Source organism: Cryptococcus neoformans (assembly GCF_000091045.1).
Source record: "Cryptococcus neoformans var. neoformans JEC21 chromosome 4 sequence".
Classification (NCBI taxonomy): domain Eukaryota; kingdom Fungi; phylum Basidiomycota; class Tremellomycetes; order Tremellales; family Cryptococcaceae; genus Cryptococcus; species Cryptococcus deneoformans.
In genome coordinates, this window is record NC_006686.1 from 530,001 (window position 1) to 544,107 (window position 14,107).

Here is a 14,107-nt window from a genome sequence, read left to right on the forward strand (position 1 = left end):
CTGTTCTCGTTGACGTACCCGACGCGGATCATCCAAGCGAGGTGGAGATGTCGGGCATGGGAGGGACATACGGGCGATTAGCCGATGATGATGAGGTGTGTGCCCGTTACTCCTACAATATTATTAGGGGCCATTCGAACTTATGCTCGCTTGCACCAAATACTGCTCGACATTTTGGCACGCAGGGCTGGTTCCTCAAATGTACATGCTGGACATTATGCTGACCCATGTGAATTAGGACGACATATCTTCTCGTCCTGCTCAGCGGACCCGCAAATCATTCCATAAATCTTCCTCGTACACCACCAAAAGCAAAACTCTTCCTAGAATACCTCAACAACCAAAGTATGGCGACTTTTGTGACTCGTTCGGTTCCAAGTCTGGTAATAATGGAAACCATCATAGCCTTGCGCGACCCAACACGAATCCTTTTGGAGGGGATTGCCAGCCCTCTCCGCAAACGCCCTGCAACAGTACACATACAGCCTCTCCGTATTCGTTGACATCTCCCCAATTTACCAGCTCTACATTCATCCATCCGGATACCTACGGCCAAAATAGCAGCTATGATCAAGGTCAGAGTAGTAAGGGAAAAGAGGGGAACTCCCGGACAGCACGCCGGATGGACAACGCAGATGATTTGTTAAGTGGTGGAGATTTCAGCGGAATTGATTTTCCAGCAAGCTCTAGTAGGACGAGAGACCCAGGTTCAAGTGTCCAAAGGGGTACCAATCCGTTTCGATGAGTTTGAATGAAGGGAGGCAGAGCGACAGGGAAAATGGTGATGTCGCTACAATGATTCTAACATACATCATTCTATTTGATTTTATTGTATCTGTAAGTTGTAACCATCAGAGATTCTCTGCCATGTATTCCTAGCTACGATGATTTGCATCAACAAACTACAAACCAGGCATGATACAGCTCGAATATATACAGGATCGCCGCTGTGTATTCAAAAGACTCCGCCACTCCACATATTGAAATTCCATGCGCCTTCTGCCTCAATTGCTTTCCCTTCACCTTGGATAATCATCTTCTCATTTTCTAGGATTTCGTATGTAACTTGACCAGGTACAAAAGGGACGGTCAAAAGGTTAAGCTTTTCACAGGAAAGATGACGTCGATGGAGATGAGGACCATTCCGAATTTGAAGCATGTAACGAGAAGAGGGTGAGGATGAGGGGATGATGATAAAAAGATTGATCAAGTCTTGTGCCTGTGCCCTCCAGTGTCAGCTTGGCGCCTCATAAGAAGCAGCAACCAGACCTACCCAGTCGGCATTCCGTGGTCTCCCTACAGAATCTTCGGTTTCCATCACAGCTGGCTTTGTCCTGTACCATAGCACAAGCTTCACTTCATCTATACCTTCCACTTCTCCCTTTCCATCTCTCCACCTCTGCAAGAAGTATTTGCTTATCCATCTCAGACCCTCGTGGTCCATGCCTGAAGTCCATGAATCTGACCCAGGTTGGGCTCCCATAACTGGAAAGAGGTTGTGTGATTCCCCATAGTCATTCATGGAGATCAGTTGTACGATGGAGGGTGAGCGAGAATTGGGAAGTGAGAGAAGAGAGAGGAATCGAGAAGGCAAAAGAAGATCGTCCGACCGGTCTGTAAAATATTTAGTTGGAACCTTCAGAAATGAGACTGCAAATAAACCCACAAATCCAGTTCCTATGCGAAGTGTCAGCATGAACTCTCGAATAAGGTCCGCGGTTTACCTACTTGTTCCAGCCGAATTCTCCTTCAGTACCATAATGAGTAAAGAAGAGTGGAGATACCGCCGCCATGTACGGTATCTTGCTCTCCAAAAACGGGCGGTCCTCTTCAAGATTAATGGTATGGTTACCCATAGGCCTAAAACATGTAAGAAAGAAAGCCGTTTACAGAACGCACAAAACTTACCAAGCATTGTTCCATGCAAATGCACCATCAACATAACTTTTCCCCAAGAAATCTTCTGGAGGCATAAAGAAAGCCGGCCAAAACGTCACTTCTTCTCCCAATCCCCTTTCTACAAGACGCAGAACATCTATCCAGCCATCGTCACCTAAAGAGTGCCCGGAGAATGTGCTCAGTAACACCTTCCCATCCCATCTCATTTGCGAGTCTCGGCCAGAAGAAATAACTTTGATGATAAGTGTTGACAGTTCTGAAGGAGAGGGAGATAAAACATTCATGTCGAGAGACAAGAAGAGCTTGAGGGGTCGTGCATTGGATGGGGTGGGCCGTGACGAGAGGATATTGTAGGCTACTTGTGCCTGAGAGAGTTGCCATTCCTCTGGGCCTATATTTAAGGCCAAGCCGTCTCTATGGATAACTAGTGAGCTATGATTGCTTCTTGACATCCCACATGGTAACTTACAAGGAGGTGTCTTGGGCAAGACTAAAAACCCTTTCCCAATCTTCGGGCTGAAAAGGATATGTGTTCCCGAGCTATTGGCTGTCAGAATCTATGATGGCAGATCCATGGAAGAGAAAGCCCACCATAAAATGGCCTACAACTATTCGTTGCCCATTTGGATTAGGATACTCAGTTTCCTCATTTTGAACTCCAGTGTCAGAGGTTTTACTCATAGACTTCCCTTTCCCTTTCCCCAAGCGATACCATTGTGCTTTCAGAGCATGCATGATCAGTAAGAGAATCGGGAGAGCGATCAACGGACGAAGAAGCGGATGAATGATCACACGGCGCATATACCTTTATTGAGGTTAATGTGGAGTGATGACCGTGATTTAACCGTAGGGCTATTGGTCCTCTCCATCCACTTGTAGGCTTCAATGCTCGGTCTCTCGGACGTCCCGCTGAGAGCCTTTTTTGCGACCGTATGCTCGAGCCTCAAAGCTGAATGTGCCTCACAATACTTAAATTATTATTTTGACCATTCGCATTCTTTTCGTTGTTGTTGTCATCGTCGCGTTGGCACGTGGAAATCGCCGAACGATCAGATAAAACGATACGTACTCCTACGAACTTTTGATTCCGCTAACGAAAGAAGCAGCAACGTCGATGTCCGTCTTACATCTCACATATTCCATGCCTACATCATGGTATACAGTACAATATAGCTACCAATAGCCAAAAGTCGAGACCTTGCCAACGGAACAACGAACTAAATTGTTTTAAAAGAAAAAACGAAACAGATTTCGACCTTCAATCATCTGGTCCTCTACACAAACTCAAGGACAACTCGAACGTCGGACGTCGGACGACAGCGGCGTTGTTCAGACGCACAGTCCTCTCTTAGTTCCTCTCTATTGAGGATATACAGTTTCATCCCCAAAACCGTTTTCTGGTCAAAACGATGAGGATCAGTTCAACAAGCTATTACGTCTTCTTTTAATCGTTCCTTCATTGCCCATTATACTTCCCAGCATTCGGTCATCCGCCATTTGGGCCTCAGTAACAGTTATGTAGCCTGTGACTCGCAGGTCGCAATACAGTTCAGCAAACGGCAAAATCCAATTGACAAAGAACAGACAATACAATACCACGTTTCCGCTGGCTGTTTCCCCTACAAAGACACATAGAATCTCCATCAGTCTGCCGTATTCATCAGTTGTAGTTCTCATCACTACTTGTCTCGGTTATCCCCCACTTCAGGACTTTAGGCTCTATGGAGCATTGAAGAAGCTACAACTTCCTATTCCCCGCTTCCCCGAATCGACATCCGGACGCTCGATATTGCATAGTAAACAACAGAAAAGTTATATCACTATCATAATTATGTAGGTCCTGGGAACGTGCGGTGGCATCTTCACTCACAATTTGTGGGCGCAGAGACTTTCAGATTCCAAGGCGGTCGTGGAGCGTCAATGGGCACTGGCCAGGCAGAGCAACAACCAACCTTCTACTTTCTTTTCCATCAACCATCAAATTTGAATTCAAGACGGTTTCACAACCACCTTACCTCGTGTTTTTGTGCAGTGTGTCTCTCTGCCGTTGTTATCTCATCCCACAACACACAGGCACAGTACTTCACAGAGAACTACTAATTAGCTCGCCCTCGCTTATTCTAGGTGGGGTGTACCAGAGAAAGTGGGGTGTAGCTCCGCAATCTGGGATCATGATTTAAGTGTGGCGGATCGATAATAGTAATGTCGACACTATCGCTATCTCAAAGCACCTCTTCGCATATGGAATAGGGACGATGGGTGTCCTTGAGGCCCCCCAGTGGAATTAGCGTTGGACAATGGAGTGAGGAAATGGATGGAATGTGGAATGTGAGATGGCAAATGGTGAGTGAACAATAGACATTGGGGCCTAGCATATAAGGCGGAAAAATCAAAGGAAACCTCCAGGCAGAAATAAGGTAGCGTATCAACATCATATCCGCATACTCATCGGACACATCGCATAGCATCAAGAGTATGGTATATTAAACTATGTGATCTCTCATGTTAATCACTTGAGAGGGACATCTATCGTGCGACAGCAAGCTAATACTTTTTAGCACAGAGAAGGAAGCATCAATAATCAGCGGCTCGCATGATGAAGCACTTGGGGAGATAGTCCATCAGGGAGTGATCGGTTGATGGCATTATGTCTTGTTTCGCAACCCCGCCTTTGCCGATCTGTACCTGACTAAAGCCATGCATCTCTTCTCTCGGCGCGTTTCGAAGACAATAGCCTGTGCCATGTCCCAATTTCTTCCCTCTCTCCGAGCTCCGACCGCCTTTTGCGCCCTCGACACTTTCCCGGGCTGCTCGTCCTCACGCTCTGGGGAGACACACATCAGAAAGATCGCTGCGAACATCATGCACCGGATACTGGGTATTGGCATTCGGGATTGGGGAGTGGGTACAAGATAGTCTAGTCACCCCGGTCAGTCACTTGTGAGCTGCAGGAAAGAGTATAAACGCCCTGGGTCCTCATACGATTCCTTTTCTCTTTCAGGTTTCGTATCTCACATTACCATCAAGTTGTTCGTTTGCCACCCTCAACTCTGTATCACAACTCATTCCATTCCTGCTTAGTCGGATCCCATATTTGTAGACTGATCCTCATCTCCCAGCCACTCAACATCCATCTGTAGACCAACAGTGCACAGTGCAGACCTTGCATCTTTCACCAGCTACTCATTTCCTGTGACTACAGAGTAAAGAGGTACACCAGCCATCAATGTGAGTCAGCGAAGCGTGTGGCAGTATTTTTTGTTCCCTTTTCATTGTTTGCCGGCGTCAGTCGGAAGGAGCACAGACGCCGAGAAACACGAGACACACAATCTCCCCACCTCCTTTAGCTCCCTTCATCCCCCACCGCTAACTATCCTCTGAGATACTGATGCTGCTTTTCCCCAGACTTTTATAGCTCCGCTACTTTCTATGTCATGCCCAACATTGATTTCAATTTGAAGACCCACGACAACGCCTTCGAAAACGACGACGTCTTTGACTCTTCCTTTTCCTGTAAGTCTGTCTCCGGCCGTTCGGCAGCTGAAGCTGACCAGACTAGTCATGAACATTGATACCAGTATGGATTACTACCTCGCCAGCCCCCCTGAAGGTGCCAAGTCTCCAGGGACCAGTGGAAACCAACCCCATGAAGGTGCCAAAGAACGTGAATTCTTTGCAACTGTGTATAATTTGAATAAGCTGACAATTGCAAAGCCTCGGATGACCGCTTTTCGTTGTCCCCACTGACAATGAACGATCAAGCCATGCAGCCTCTTGACATTTCCAATACGGTTTATTCTTATCCACCGTACGCTCTTACATACCAGCATCAACAGGCTATTGGCATCACAGGTGCGAATATTGGATCACATCACCCTGTTATTTACCAGCCTTATCGTCCTGGCACCAGCGGTGACTTTACAAAGCGTCCCCTTCGCTCACCCGAATCACCGTCTCTCTCATCATCTCCACACGGTTCGATTGAGTCCAGTCGTCTGTCTTTTAGCGCTCCTAACGCTGCTTCTCCTTCTCTTGTATCTCCCGGCAGCCTGTCTGGTAGCATACCTGATCCTTCGCCCACTCATTCTTATGCAGGTTATCACGCTCCGTTTTATTCAAGCGCGCCATCGGTGGGTATGCCGGGCACGGGTATGAGCAGGGGTAATATCTCCCCTACCGGTCCAGGTTTGAGTATGGTGGCAGGTTTCCCGTATCCAACTTCGATGGTGTCCCAACAACAGGGATCAGAAACTGGACCTATGCGGAGCCAACGAAGCCGCACGAGGGGGAAGAAGGTGAAGGAAGAAGACGTAGATGATGATGACGACGACCATAGCTCGAAGGGCCTAGGATTAACCAAGTAAGTAATATGGTTAAGTGTACAAGCATTTAACTGACTCGACTTAGTGAGCATGAAGATCGAGTGCCAGTCTCTAATAAACGAGAAGACGTCCGTAGAGCTAGAATCGAAAGCGAGCAGGTGAGCTGGTAGGCAGTGCGCGAAGCGTTGCTTTCAATCCTGCCTGTCCCTCTTGTGAACTGTGCTGATATGGTCAAATAGCGTAGACGAGACGAACTCCGCGAAGGCTTTAAAAGGCTTAAAGACGCGTTACCAATAACTAATCAAAGATCATCAAAGTCCAGCTTGCTCGATCGTTGTGAGTTCAAATAAAGACAGGATGAACAATAATCTGACGGAAATCAGCTGTAGCCCACATTCAGGCAATCGAGGGCGCTAATCGATATCTTCTTGCACAACTTGAAGAACAGCAAAAGGAGTGTGCGAAACTCCGGGAGTAAGCTTTAGTATACAAATTTTAGGGAGCATTACTGATGTCTGGCAACTAGAATTTTACATGGCGAGGTCATGCAGAGAAACGTTTCCGATAGCCCTGATCAACCTGGTCAGAGGCACCATTAAGAAGCCTTTGCATTTGACCCTGTTATCGTAATTGATTGAGAGCTTTCTCAATCCGCATGATGAATGGAAAATGTGAGTCAGCCGTAATGCTTGTAAAACATGAGCATGGACTAACGAGAAATGGCAAATTTTCTAGCTTTCTTTCCCATATTCATTGACTCCTTATCGGTCGCTTTACCTATCACAACAATCGTATTTCTCGTTTCGTGCTGCAAGTTCAAATGCCAGCCTCGCTTCACTTCTATGGCTTGGTTTTCAGTCCTTTGATCAAGATTCTATCACTGTACAACATCACTTCCATCCAGGGTACACACTACCTAGAATGTGTATAACTTCTCCTGCATCCACGGCCGGCTCTCCTCATGTTCAACTCCGCGACGATCGCTACTAGTCCATATACGCTGTACTTTCAACAAATCCAACGATTCAGTCCAATTGACGAGCCATTCCGCAATTTACGAACCCATTCCACGACTTACGAGCCCATTCCACGACTTACGAACTCACGACAGGTTTTTTGCGGCTCAAGCATGTTTCTTCCGTTTTCTTAATGGTTCTGGTTTGGTCATTTCTCCGTGTGTATCATACAGTACACCCCCCTTGGCTTTTCTCTTCAACGACTGTACACACCAAATCTTATGTCAAGATCGCAACCCTGACAGGAGCAGGGTGTTTACTTCACTTTTTCTTGTTTCAAGAGCGGTCGATGGATTTTGACTTTACCGACGCAAACTTGGAGATAACGCTTTGCCTCATTCTAATGATGAAAAGGTTAACGCTGCTTTGGCTTACCCTCAACAGGCTGCCATTGGATCTCCGTTATCATCTTTATTCAGTAACCCTAATCCCATGCTCATCCCCAAGCTTCAACTTGAGTACAAGGGATGTGAGTGAATAGGGGGACTGTTGAACCGTTCCTGGCAGTAGCGCTTCTTGCCTTTCCATTTGCGCAAAGTGCGGTCATTTGGTGAAGAGTTGCGTGGTAGCTTTAAAGAGGTACTTGGACTGCCTTCGGGAAATGCGCCAGGGACGATAAGATGATGGCTGTTTATGGGTGTAAATATGTTGACGGCCTCTGTCCCCTGTATTTGATTCCTCGTACTTTGCCGTAAAAGATTTCTGAATAGGTTTAGTTCTAGCTATCGAATTGTGTACCTCTCAAGTCATTTCCTTTTCCTCCTGACGCTACCTGGCTTGTGTACTACAATAACACTGTAACGGCATTGCAATAGCATTGTATATACGCTACCCTCATTCTTACACTTATATCTCTCGTGATTCCGTTTTGCTTCAGCTTTCACTAGACGGAAGTCGGTAAATGGGTTGGCTTTTCTTGTTGGGAAAATGGACTGATGAGTCTCGAGGGAACTGGATAAGGTTATGAACGGTTATGATTTTTATGAATAATTACCTCATTGTACTAAGCATTGGACCCCGATCAAGGTCATATCAGGAACGAGGTGGCGGTAATGTGACAAGCTAGACCAAACTTTTGAGTAATGATGCATGGTACAATAACAACGCAAAATATCTGATAGACTGGTTCTATTTGGTAGCACTGTGTTCCTCTAACAAAGTCTTTCAGGTCGGTATTGGGCCGCAATAAATGTCATTGATCCATGGGAAGAATCAAGAATTACTTCTTCATCTACAAACGCCATCAGCTCCATTCTTCAATACGTTCGAGATAAACAACGTCACCCACAAAATCAACAAACAGATCCAAGCAAACCATGTCCTCGTCGTCAACAGTGTAACCCCTGACCAGGACGGAGAACTTGGCCTTGGGAATTTCCTGTGGAAGCTCAACGGTCTCGGTAACAGTATAAGGACCAGGCTGAACAGGACACTGGACAGACGCGTTCGCATGACGGCTAACGAGTTGAGTCAAAGATATTAGACATAAGCGGCAACTAGAGGCATAGACATAAACAAGGCTTACGCTTCGTCACAAACGTCAAATTCCTTCTGCAACAGCTTGATTAGACCAAGCTTAACGGTGACGTCAACATAGGCGCCTTCCTATATCAGCGCGAGTCAGCACCTTGAAGCCCAGTTGTCCGCGCATTATGCTCAGTTTGATATGATAACACGAACCTCAATAGTCTCGAGGACATCACCTTCGACGGTGACAGTGAGGTTCTTTCCGGGGACAGGAGGGTCTGGGTGGACCTTGATTGACTTGAGTTGGCTATGCATAGCGTCAGACCGTCATGACACGTCGAGGATTAAAGGAAGAGACGGAGCGTACATCGCGTCAGTGGCCAATCCTGCAACCAGCAATGATCAGCCTGCTTTCTATCCGAGTCGAAGGGGACGACATACCACAGTCAACATAGCTCCAAGAGTTCTCAGTCCTGACGGGTCCATCGCCGGTGGCAAGGGCGCCACGTCCACCGCCGACCAGCTGGCCGGCCCAGGAGAGGGCTTCGCCAGCGAGGCTTGCTGTCACTGTTGTGGCGATGAAGGGAATGAGGAACGGGGCTAGCTTCATTATGAAAAGAGTATGGAGAGTGGGCGGTAACTGGGAGAGATAGAATGCGATAGCCAGCACAACACGATTCATCAGATCGGGATCTCATTATTGTCATGTTGCCCGATCGGGAAACGCGGAGATGTCCGCTGGGCAGCTCTTCTCGAATAAAGTGCTCAGCGGACATCCGTCGATGCGCCATGCACAAGAAGGATATGCAGGCATGCTGCAGAACAACGAGGATGGCACGACCAACAGCTGGAAATCTGCAGGCGACAAGGACTCTCAGGCATTTGTATAGACCAGGAGTGGCCAGTCAGAGTTGCTATGGAGCAAGATACCAGTCGACCCCTTCACCACCACGCCGTCCTTCCCCCTACCGACTTTTACAACCCCACGCCTTTCTCGCTGAATTCGCCCCATTGCATGTCAATGGGTGGAGAGTAGATGCGTTACAGAGTGCAGAGAAGCTCCTGGAAGCGGATAAAGTGGAAGAAGTTCTGGATGGTGCTGAAACTGTGGAGAAAAGTGGTGATCTGCAAGGGAGACGACTTGTGCGGGTGTTCGAATTAGGAGAAGGAAAAGAAGGCTGGAGGAAGCTGATCAAGTTTGTTGGACATGTGGGGCAGGTGGTGGAGGACCAGGACGTGCGTTACGCCGCCTTGCACGCCTCCAATAGCTGACACTCTCGGGACAGCATCACCCAACGATACACATCTCCCCGTTGTCAGATTACAATCCTCCTTCTCCTTCACTTCTCTCCTTACAGACTCAATCGCAGTCTCAAACCGGTTATATTGTCGAGCTCTCCACCCATACTCATACTCCTCTACCTCCATACCCTTTGCCCTCAAAAGGCAGTAAGATGAAACCGGGTGTGACAGGCAAAGATATCAAGCTAGCGCAGAAGGTGGAAGAGGTATATGAGGAAGTCATCGGGAGGGTTGAAGTGAAGAAGGAATAGAGAAACTTTGACGAGAGTGAGAGAGCAGCTGCAAATCAATGTCAGACGTCGGTGACAGACGCAAACGTGAATGGGGAGATCGCGCAGCTTGTGTTAAGTGATCGTCGCCCAGTTCCTGGACAGAGCAGGATGGGAAACATGCACATGCAAAGACGCGAACACAGCTTGCATTCTTGACCTGAAACTAAAGGTATATACTGCTACGTTACTCTGATGGATGTGAGGGAAAGTAGTAAGGGACACTACCACCTGGAGGAAGCCATGAGAAGTCTGGCTGCCTTTCTCCTTCTGTTCCAATCTCAGGGAAAGGTAAAGGTAAAGAACCTAACCCAAATGCTGCGTCCACCGGGGAAAACATGGACGCTATGGCGTCCGCTGCGGCGTCTCCAGACATGACATTCGTTGGTGACCTGACTTGAGAACGACAGCCATCTTTTTCATTGGAATGCTTGTCACGAAGCCTGAGGGGCCGATGCCAGGCGTACAGGTTGTGCCGAGGGTGGCCGGGAGTTGCCGCTGTAGGCAAAGAGATGTCAACCCGGCAAACTGCGATTGTATCGAGTCAGTAAAAGAGTCAGACAAGTAAAGTGGTATGCAGTGACCAACCTCGGCATGTTTCCTCCAAGACTTCAGCAGAGCCAAGTGAGATGGGGAATACGTCCGAGAAATGACGGAGAAGTACAATCGCTGCTCTCACTGCCCGGGTCGCCTCTTCTTCCTGCTCGGCTTTGCAATCTGCGCGGGCTGATAACAGACTGGCTAGTAGAAACCGACCAGCCATCAATATACGATATGCCAGGACTAAACAAATGTCAGCATGGTATTTGAAATGATATGTACTCACGAATATCACATTTGCCGAGCATTTTGGCAGAGCCCATCTTTACTGCTGATGCTAGCGTGTGTTTTCCTGCTTCGAGAATAGCATCACGTGCAGACTCCAGACGAGTCGTTGACGTGTTTTCCCGGGTCTTGGCAAGTGTCGCAAGCTGCAGTTTGCGGCCCGCTATAAGCATTTCTATGGTCTGCTCGATTACAGCAATCTGTTCGTATTCGACGCTGTACATCGGCGAAGCGAGGCGACCAGCGATCGAGCGGTCTGACATTGCTGGCGGGAGGGCCCTGCGTTACATTAGCATCCTTGTGTGCTTCATCAAATACAGTTGTTAAACGCACTCTCGCCATTCATTCAGCAGCCGCATTGAATCATCTAGAGCCTTCATATCTTCGACTTCTGGGCGCATGCTCCTTGCCCATCTGTTGAGCATTTCGCAGTTATCAAATTCGGGATGATGGGTGCACGAGGTCAACGTTTTTTCAAGTACCACTGACAACAGGATTTGCTGGATGAAGATTGCGCTCAGCTTCTCATCTTGATTTTCGGGGAGCTCAGCAAAAGCCGATTGCGTCTCTTCAAACACTTCGGGCAATGAGACGTCGTAGTCCCAAATGCGTAGGAGTGGTGGTTTACCACAAATGGCGGCCAGTTGTTTATCCCAGCTATAGCATGCCCATGCAGTACGCTGCTTTCTATTAGTTCTTGGAACTGCGAGCATACTACTGGACCCACTGTTCGCGTTTCCTTCTCCAGCGAATCGCCAAGCGCAATATCTGAGATTTCTCTTATCGAGTAATTCAGCTGACGTTTCTTTCTCGCGAACGGGCAAATGCATACCGATGTAGTCCACCATCGAGCAGTCGAGCTGCTGCCTCTGCAAAAAGACCTTGTGCAACCTGGTGGGGTACATTATCAACACAATGGTATTGTGCCGCGAAAAACAGGCTCTGGATTGCTTGAATCACGTTATCCTCTGTCGAAGCTTGTGCACGCAATTGCCTGAAAAGCTCAAAATATTGGAACCCTGCACTGGCTGAGATATCTAAAATCAAGAGCCAGTTTAGTCAGCCAAATTAGTTGTTATAAATTCATCTGTAGCTCACCCGGTTCAGCTAGCACTCTTGGGTCATTCGTGTAGCGGGTCGCCAACATGCACATAGATACCACTAACGCCGCAAAGGAATAGCTGGTCCACTTATAGAAATCCTAGGCACGGCTATCAGATTCTTGGGCCTTTGATGGAAAAGAGGTGGCTACGTGTACTTACTGCAAAGAATGACTGGATGTGGATAATAGGCCAAACAGGATGAACAACTGCGAACTAATTCGTGTCAGGGACGTTGACCGCTTCTTACCTACATAAGTCTGAACAAGAGAGGCCATCAAATCAGGTGGTACTATCCAAATTTAGCTTTGTAAGTCCCAGAGGCAGATGGTGGCTCACTGATCTCCGAAATCCTTGCGAAAATGTCTTCTCCGCCTTGTTCCGAGGCGTGATCCCTTCCAGGAAAGTATTCCGGCTCGTCTCGTTCTTGACGACGAAGGAAAGACTCCCTACCGCTCTTTGAGGATCCCTCTCCGTCCTCTAGTAATGAAGAGAGCCATGACCAATTTGGTTCACCCATGGGACTTTGCGCGTCGTTGACGGGATCAGGTATTTTCTGCAGCATACGTCGGGTGGCTTCGCTACAGGTGATGTTATTGACTGTTATAGCTAGCTAACTGGTAGATCCTCCTCACAGGACTGGAAGGCCCGAAGTAGAGCCGGCGAAACGGGTCATTCCTTCTTGCGACAAGAAGAAGTGCGCCGTATCGAGGTGATCAAGGACATTTGACGTTTCTGTAATAGGGAAAGATCAGGCGAATATGGAAATTTCGGACTCTTTACTCACTGGAGTTGCCAGTTGCTCCTATCTTATCTGTTTCCTCAGAGTCTCTTCTCCGTTTGCGTCCTTTGTTGTTAGATCGATGTTCTCTGTTGGAAGGTGACCCTTCTTTCTCAATGAAAGCTTCATGATGGTTGCTGAGACTCCAAGGTCAGATCACGTCTAAATTATGTTCGATACCCACCGCGTGTCCGAAAAGCTTGTTCGAGAAGCTCGCCGTCTGCTTACACCAGTCGCTCTGCTCATTCCCGAAGTACAGGTAACACCAGCTGCCGCACATTTTCCACATGGGTGTTCATTATCGCACTGCGGGGATTAATGCCTGCTAAATATCACATTACTAACCTTTATTTTCCTGTGTCTGTCGGCCCCGTTAGTTTGCAATAGTGTACGATAGATATCACCCACCGGCAACGATCACAAGCGCGGGCAAATCGGACGCGGAGGTCAACCCCAGCAGCTTCTGTTTGCGGTTGCGCCGAATGTGCTCCTGGGGCGTCTGGGACTGCGCCAGGACTGATTGAATTTTGTGAATGGGTTGAAGTGACGGACATGTTCGATGCAGCGTTGATAGTCTGTAGAAGATCGCATCCAGCGACTTATTATCGGAATGAGTGAATGGACTCCGAGTTCGTGCCGATCTCCCCTTACTTAATTAATTAACAGGGGTCCTTTAAGTCAGGTGATAAGCAAACGTCACGTGACTTTGCAGCCATCCCCCAAACTCCCATCTGCGCGTACCTTCCTCTTAAATTGCTGCCGACGAATGTTTGTTTGGGGGCAGGTTTTATCCGTGAATTCGTGCAGTTTGTATTATAGCCTTCGGTCATAGATCAATTAGGTGCGCCGGGAGGGAGATCCGGTGTGGAGGTTGAAAAGAAGAGATAGAGAATGGACGGAATTGTTCGAAAAGGGTGTGGTGCCTACAGTGGACAGTGTAGACATATATATATAGAAGCATGGAGATGTTGTGAGAAGAGGAGATCCCGGACGGAGAGATGGATGTCTTTGTAACCTCGTACATCTTGTACGTCCTTTCTCGTTCTAGGTTACTGATCAATACATCCAGTCTAATTTAGATAGTCTGGTCTATCGTTACAACTTCTGGCGGCCATAATCTCACTCA

At 47.7% G+C, this 14,107-nt stretch overlaps 6 protein-coding genes across 6 annotated transcripts in view; 3 read left to right on the forward strand and 3 right to left on the reverse strand.

Moving 5' to 3' along the window:
* The window catches only part of CND01950 (expressed protein), a 1,833-nt gene extending 245 nt beyond the window's left edge, over positions 1–1,588 (forward strand). Inside the window, exons 2-5 of the mRNA XM_570427.2 lie at positions 1–95; positions 239–345; positions 406–1,057; positions 1,113–1,588. The exon at positions 1–95 is cut by the window's left edge and continues 55 nt beyond it. Coding sequence (XP_570427.2) covers positions 1–95; positions 239–345; positions 406–745 — 542 coding nt within the window. The 3' untranslated portion in view covers positions 746–1,057; positions 1,113–1,588. The remainder of the gene's footprint in view (positions 96–238; positions 346–405; positions 1,058–1,112) is intronic.
* Positions 875–2,849, reverse strand: CND01960 (expressed protein). Its single transcript, XM_024656987.1, has 7 exons — positions 2,491–2,849; positions 2,369–2,439; positions 1,909–2,313; positions 1,729–1,860; positions 1,667–1,677; positions 1,274–1,614; positions 875–1,219 (listed from the first exon to the last, which is right to left on the reverse strand). Exons 1-7 carry the CDS (start codon positions 2,698–2,700, stop codon positions 956–958), a joined length of 1,434 nt encoding a protein of 477 aa, XP_024512731.1. The 5' UTR covers positions 2,701–2,849; the 3' UTR covers positions 875–955.
* A 206-nt stretch (positions 2,850–3,055) lies between these two features.
* CND01980 (expressed protein) lies at positions 3,056–8,284 on the forward strand. Its single transcript, XM_024656988.1, has 12 exons — positions 3,056–3,732; positions 3,785–4,828; positions 4,901–4,928; positions 4,981–5,127; positions 5,305–5,412; positions 5,459–5,563; positions 5,614–6,259; positions 6,307–6,379; positions 6,461–6,557; positions 6,605–6,695; positions 6,748–6,892; positions 6,957–8,284. Exons 5-11 carry the CDS (start codon positions 5,334–5,336, stop codon positions 6,818–6,820), a joined length of 1,164 nt encoding a protein of 387 aa, XP_024512723.1. The 5' UTR covers positions 3,056–3,732; positions 3,785–4,828; positions 4,901–4,928; positions 4,981–5,127; positions 5,305–5,333; the 3' UTR covers positions 6,821–6,892; positions 6,957–8,284.
* Positions 8,285–8,299: 15 nt separating this feature from the next.
* On the reverse strand, positions 8,300–9,351 carry CND01990 (vacuole protein, putative). The gene is made up of 6 exons (XM_570234.2): positions 9,146–9,351; positions 9,072–9,090; positions 8,918–9,011; positions 8,763–8,842; positions 8,526–8,694; positions 8,300–8,468 (listed from the first exon to the last, which is right to left on the reverse strand). The coding sequence occupies exons 1-6, from the start codon at positions 9,312–9,314 to the stop codon at positions 8,457–8,459; spliced, it is 543 nt and encodes a 180-aa protein (XP_570234.1). The 5' UTR covers positions 9,315–9,351; the 3' UTR covers positions 8,300–8,456.
* A 158-nt stretch (positions 9,352–9,509) lies between these two features.
* Positions 9,510–11,075, forward strand: CND02000 (expressed protein). The gene is made up of 2 exons (XM_570232.1): positions 9,510–9,940; positions 9,991–11,075. The coding sequence occupies exons 1-2, from the start codon at positions 9,536–9,538 to the stop codon at positions 10,255–10,257; spliced, it is 672 nt and encodes a 223-aa protein (XP_570232.1). The 5' UTR covers positions 9,510–9,535; the 3' UTR covers positions 10,258–11,075.
* CND02010 (expressed protein) lies at positions 10,394–13,565 on the reverse strand. The gene is made up of 15 exons (XM_024656989.1): positions 13,390–13,565; positions 13,327–13,342; positions 13,166–13,287; positions 12,988–13,118; positions 12,836–12,935; positions 12,540–12,781; positions 12,455–12,492; positions 12,363–12,416; positions 12,199–12,301; positions 11,933–12,137; positions 11,828–11,879; positions 11,434–11,780; positions 11,102–11,379; positions 10,864–11,058; positions 10,394–10,803 (listed from the first exon to the last, which is right to left on the reverse strand). Exons 1-15 carry the CDS (start codon positions 13,533–13,535, stop codon positions 10,463–10,465), a joined length of 2,370 nt encoding a protein of 789 aa, XP_024512662.1. The 5' UTR covers positions 13,536–13,565; the 3' UTR covers positions 10,394–10,462.
* Between the last annotated feature and the right edge of the window lie 542 nt (positions 13,566–14,107).

Coding starts and splice junctions, on each gene's coding strand:
- CND01980 (XM_024656988.1), top strand. CDS start 5,334: ATGCCCAACATTGATTTCAATTTGAAGACCCACGACAACGCCTTCGAA. Junction 5,564..5,613: donor CCATGAAGGTGCCAAAGAAC/GTGAATTCTTTG, acceptor ACAATTGCAAAG/CCTCGGATGACCGCTTTTCG. Junction 6,380..6,460: donor CTAGAATCGAAAGCGAGCAG/GTGAGCTGGTAG, acceptor ATGGTCAAATAG/CGTAGACGAGACGAACTCCG.
- CND01960 (XM_024656987.1), bottom strand. CDS start 2,700: ATGCGCCGTGTGATCATTCATCCGCTTCTTCGTCCGTTGATCGCTCTC. Junction 2,440..2,490: donor TAGTTGTAGGCCATTTTATG/GTGGGCTTTCTC, acceptor GACAGCCAATAG/CTCGGGAACACATATCCTTT. Junction 1,861..1,908: donor TTTGCATGGAACAATGCTTG/GTAAGTTTTGTG, acceptor TACATGTTTTAG/GCCTATGGGTAACCATACCA.
- CND02000 (XM_570232.1), top strand. CDS start 9,536: ATGGCACGACCAACAGCTGGAAATCTGCAGGCGACAAGGACTCTCAGG. Junction 9,941..9,990: donor AGGTGGTGGAGGACCAGGAC/GTGCGTTACGCC, acceptor CTCTCGGGACAG/CATCACCCAACGATACACAT.
- CND01990 (XM_570234.2), bottom strand. CDS start 9,314: ATGAAGCTAGCCCCGTTCCTCATTCCCTTCATCGCCACAACAGTGACA. Junction 8,843..8,917: donor ATGTCCTCGAGACTATTGAG/GTTCGTGTTATC, acceptor GCGCTGATATAG/GAAGGCGCCTATGTTGACGT. Junction 8,695..8,762: donor TTTGACGTTTGTGACGAAGC/GTAAGCCTTGTT, acceptor TCAACTCGTTAG/CCGTCATGCGAACGCGTCTG.
- CND02010 (XM_024656989.1), bottom strand. CDS start 13,535: ATGTCCGTCACTTCAACCCATTCACAAAATTCAATCAGTCCTGGCGCA. Junction 12,782..12,835: donor ACTTCGGGCCTTCCAGTCCT/GTGAGGAGGATC, acceptor CATCACCTGTAG/CGAAGCCACCCGACGTATGC. Junction 11,059..11,101: donor GCTCGGCAAATGTGATATTC/GTGAGTACATAT, acceptor ACATTTGTTTAG/TCCTGGCATATCGTATATTG.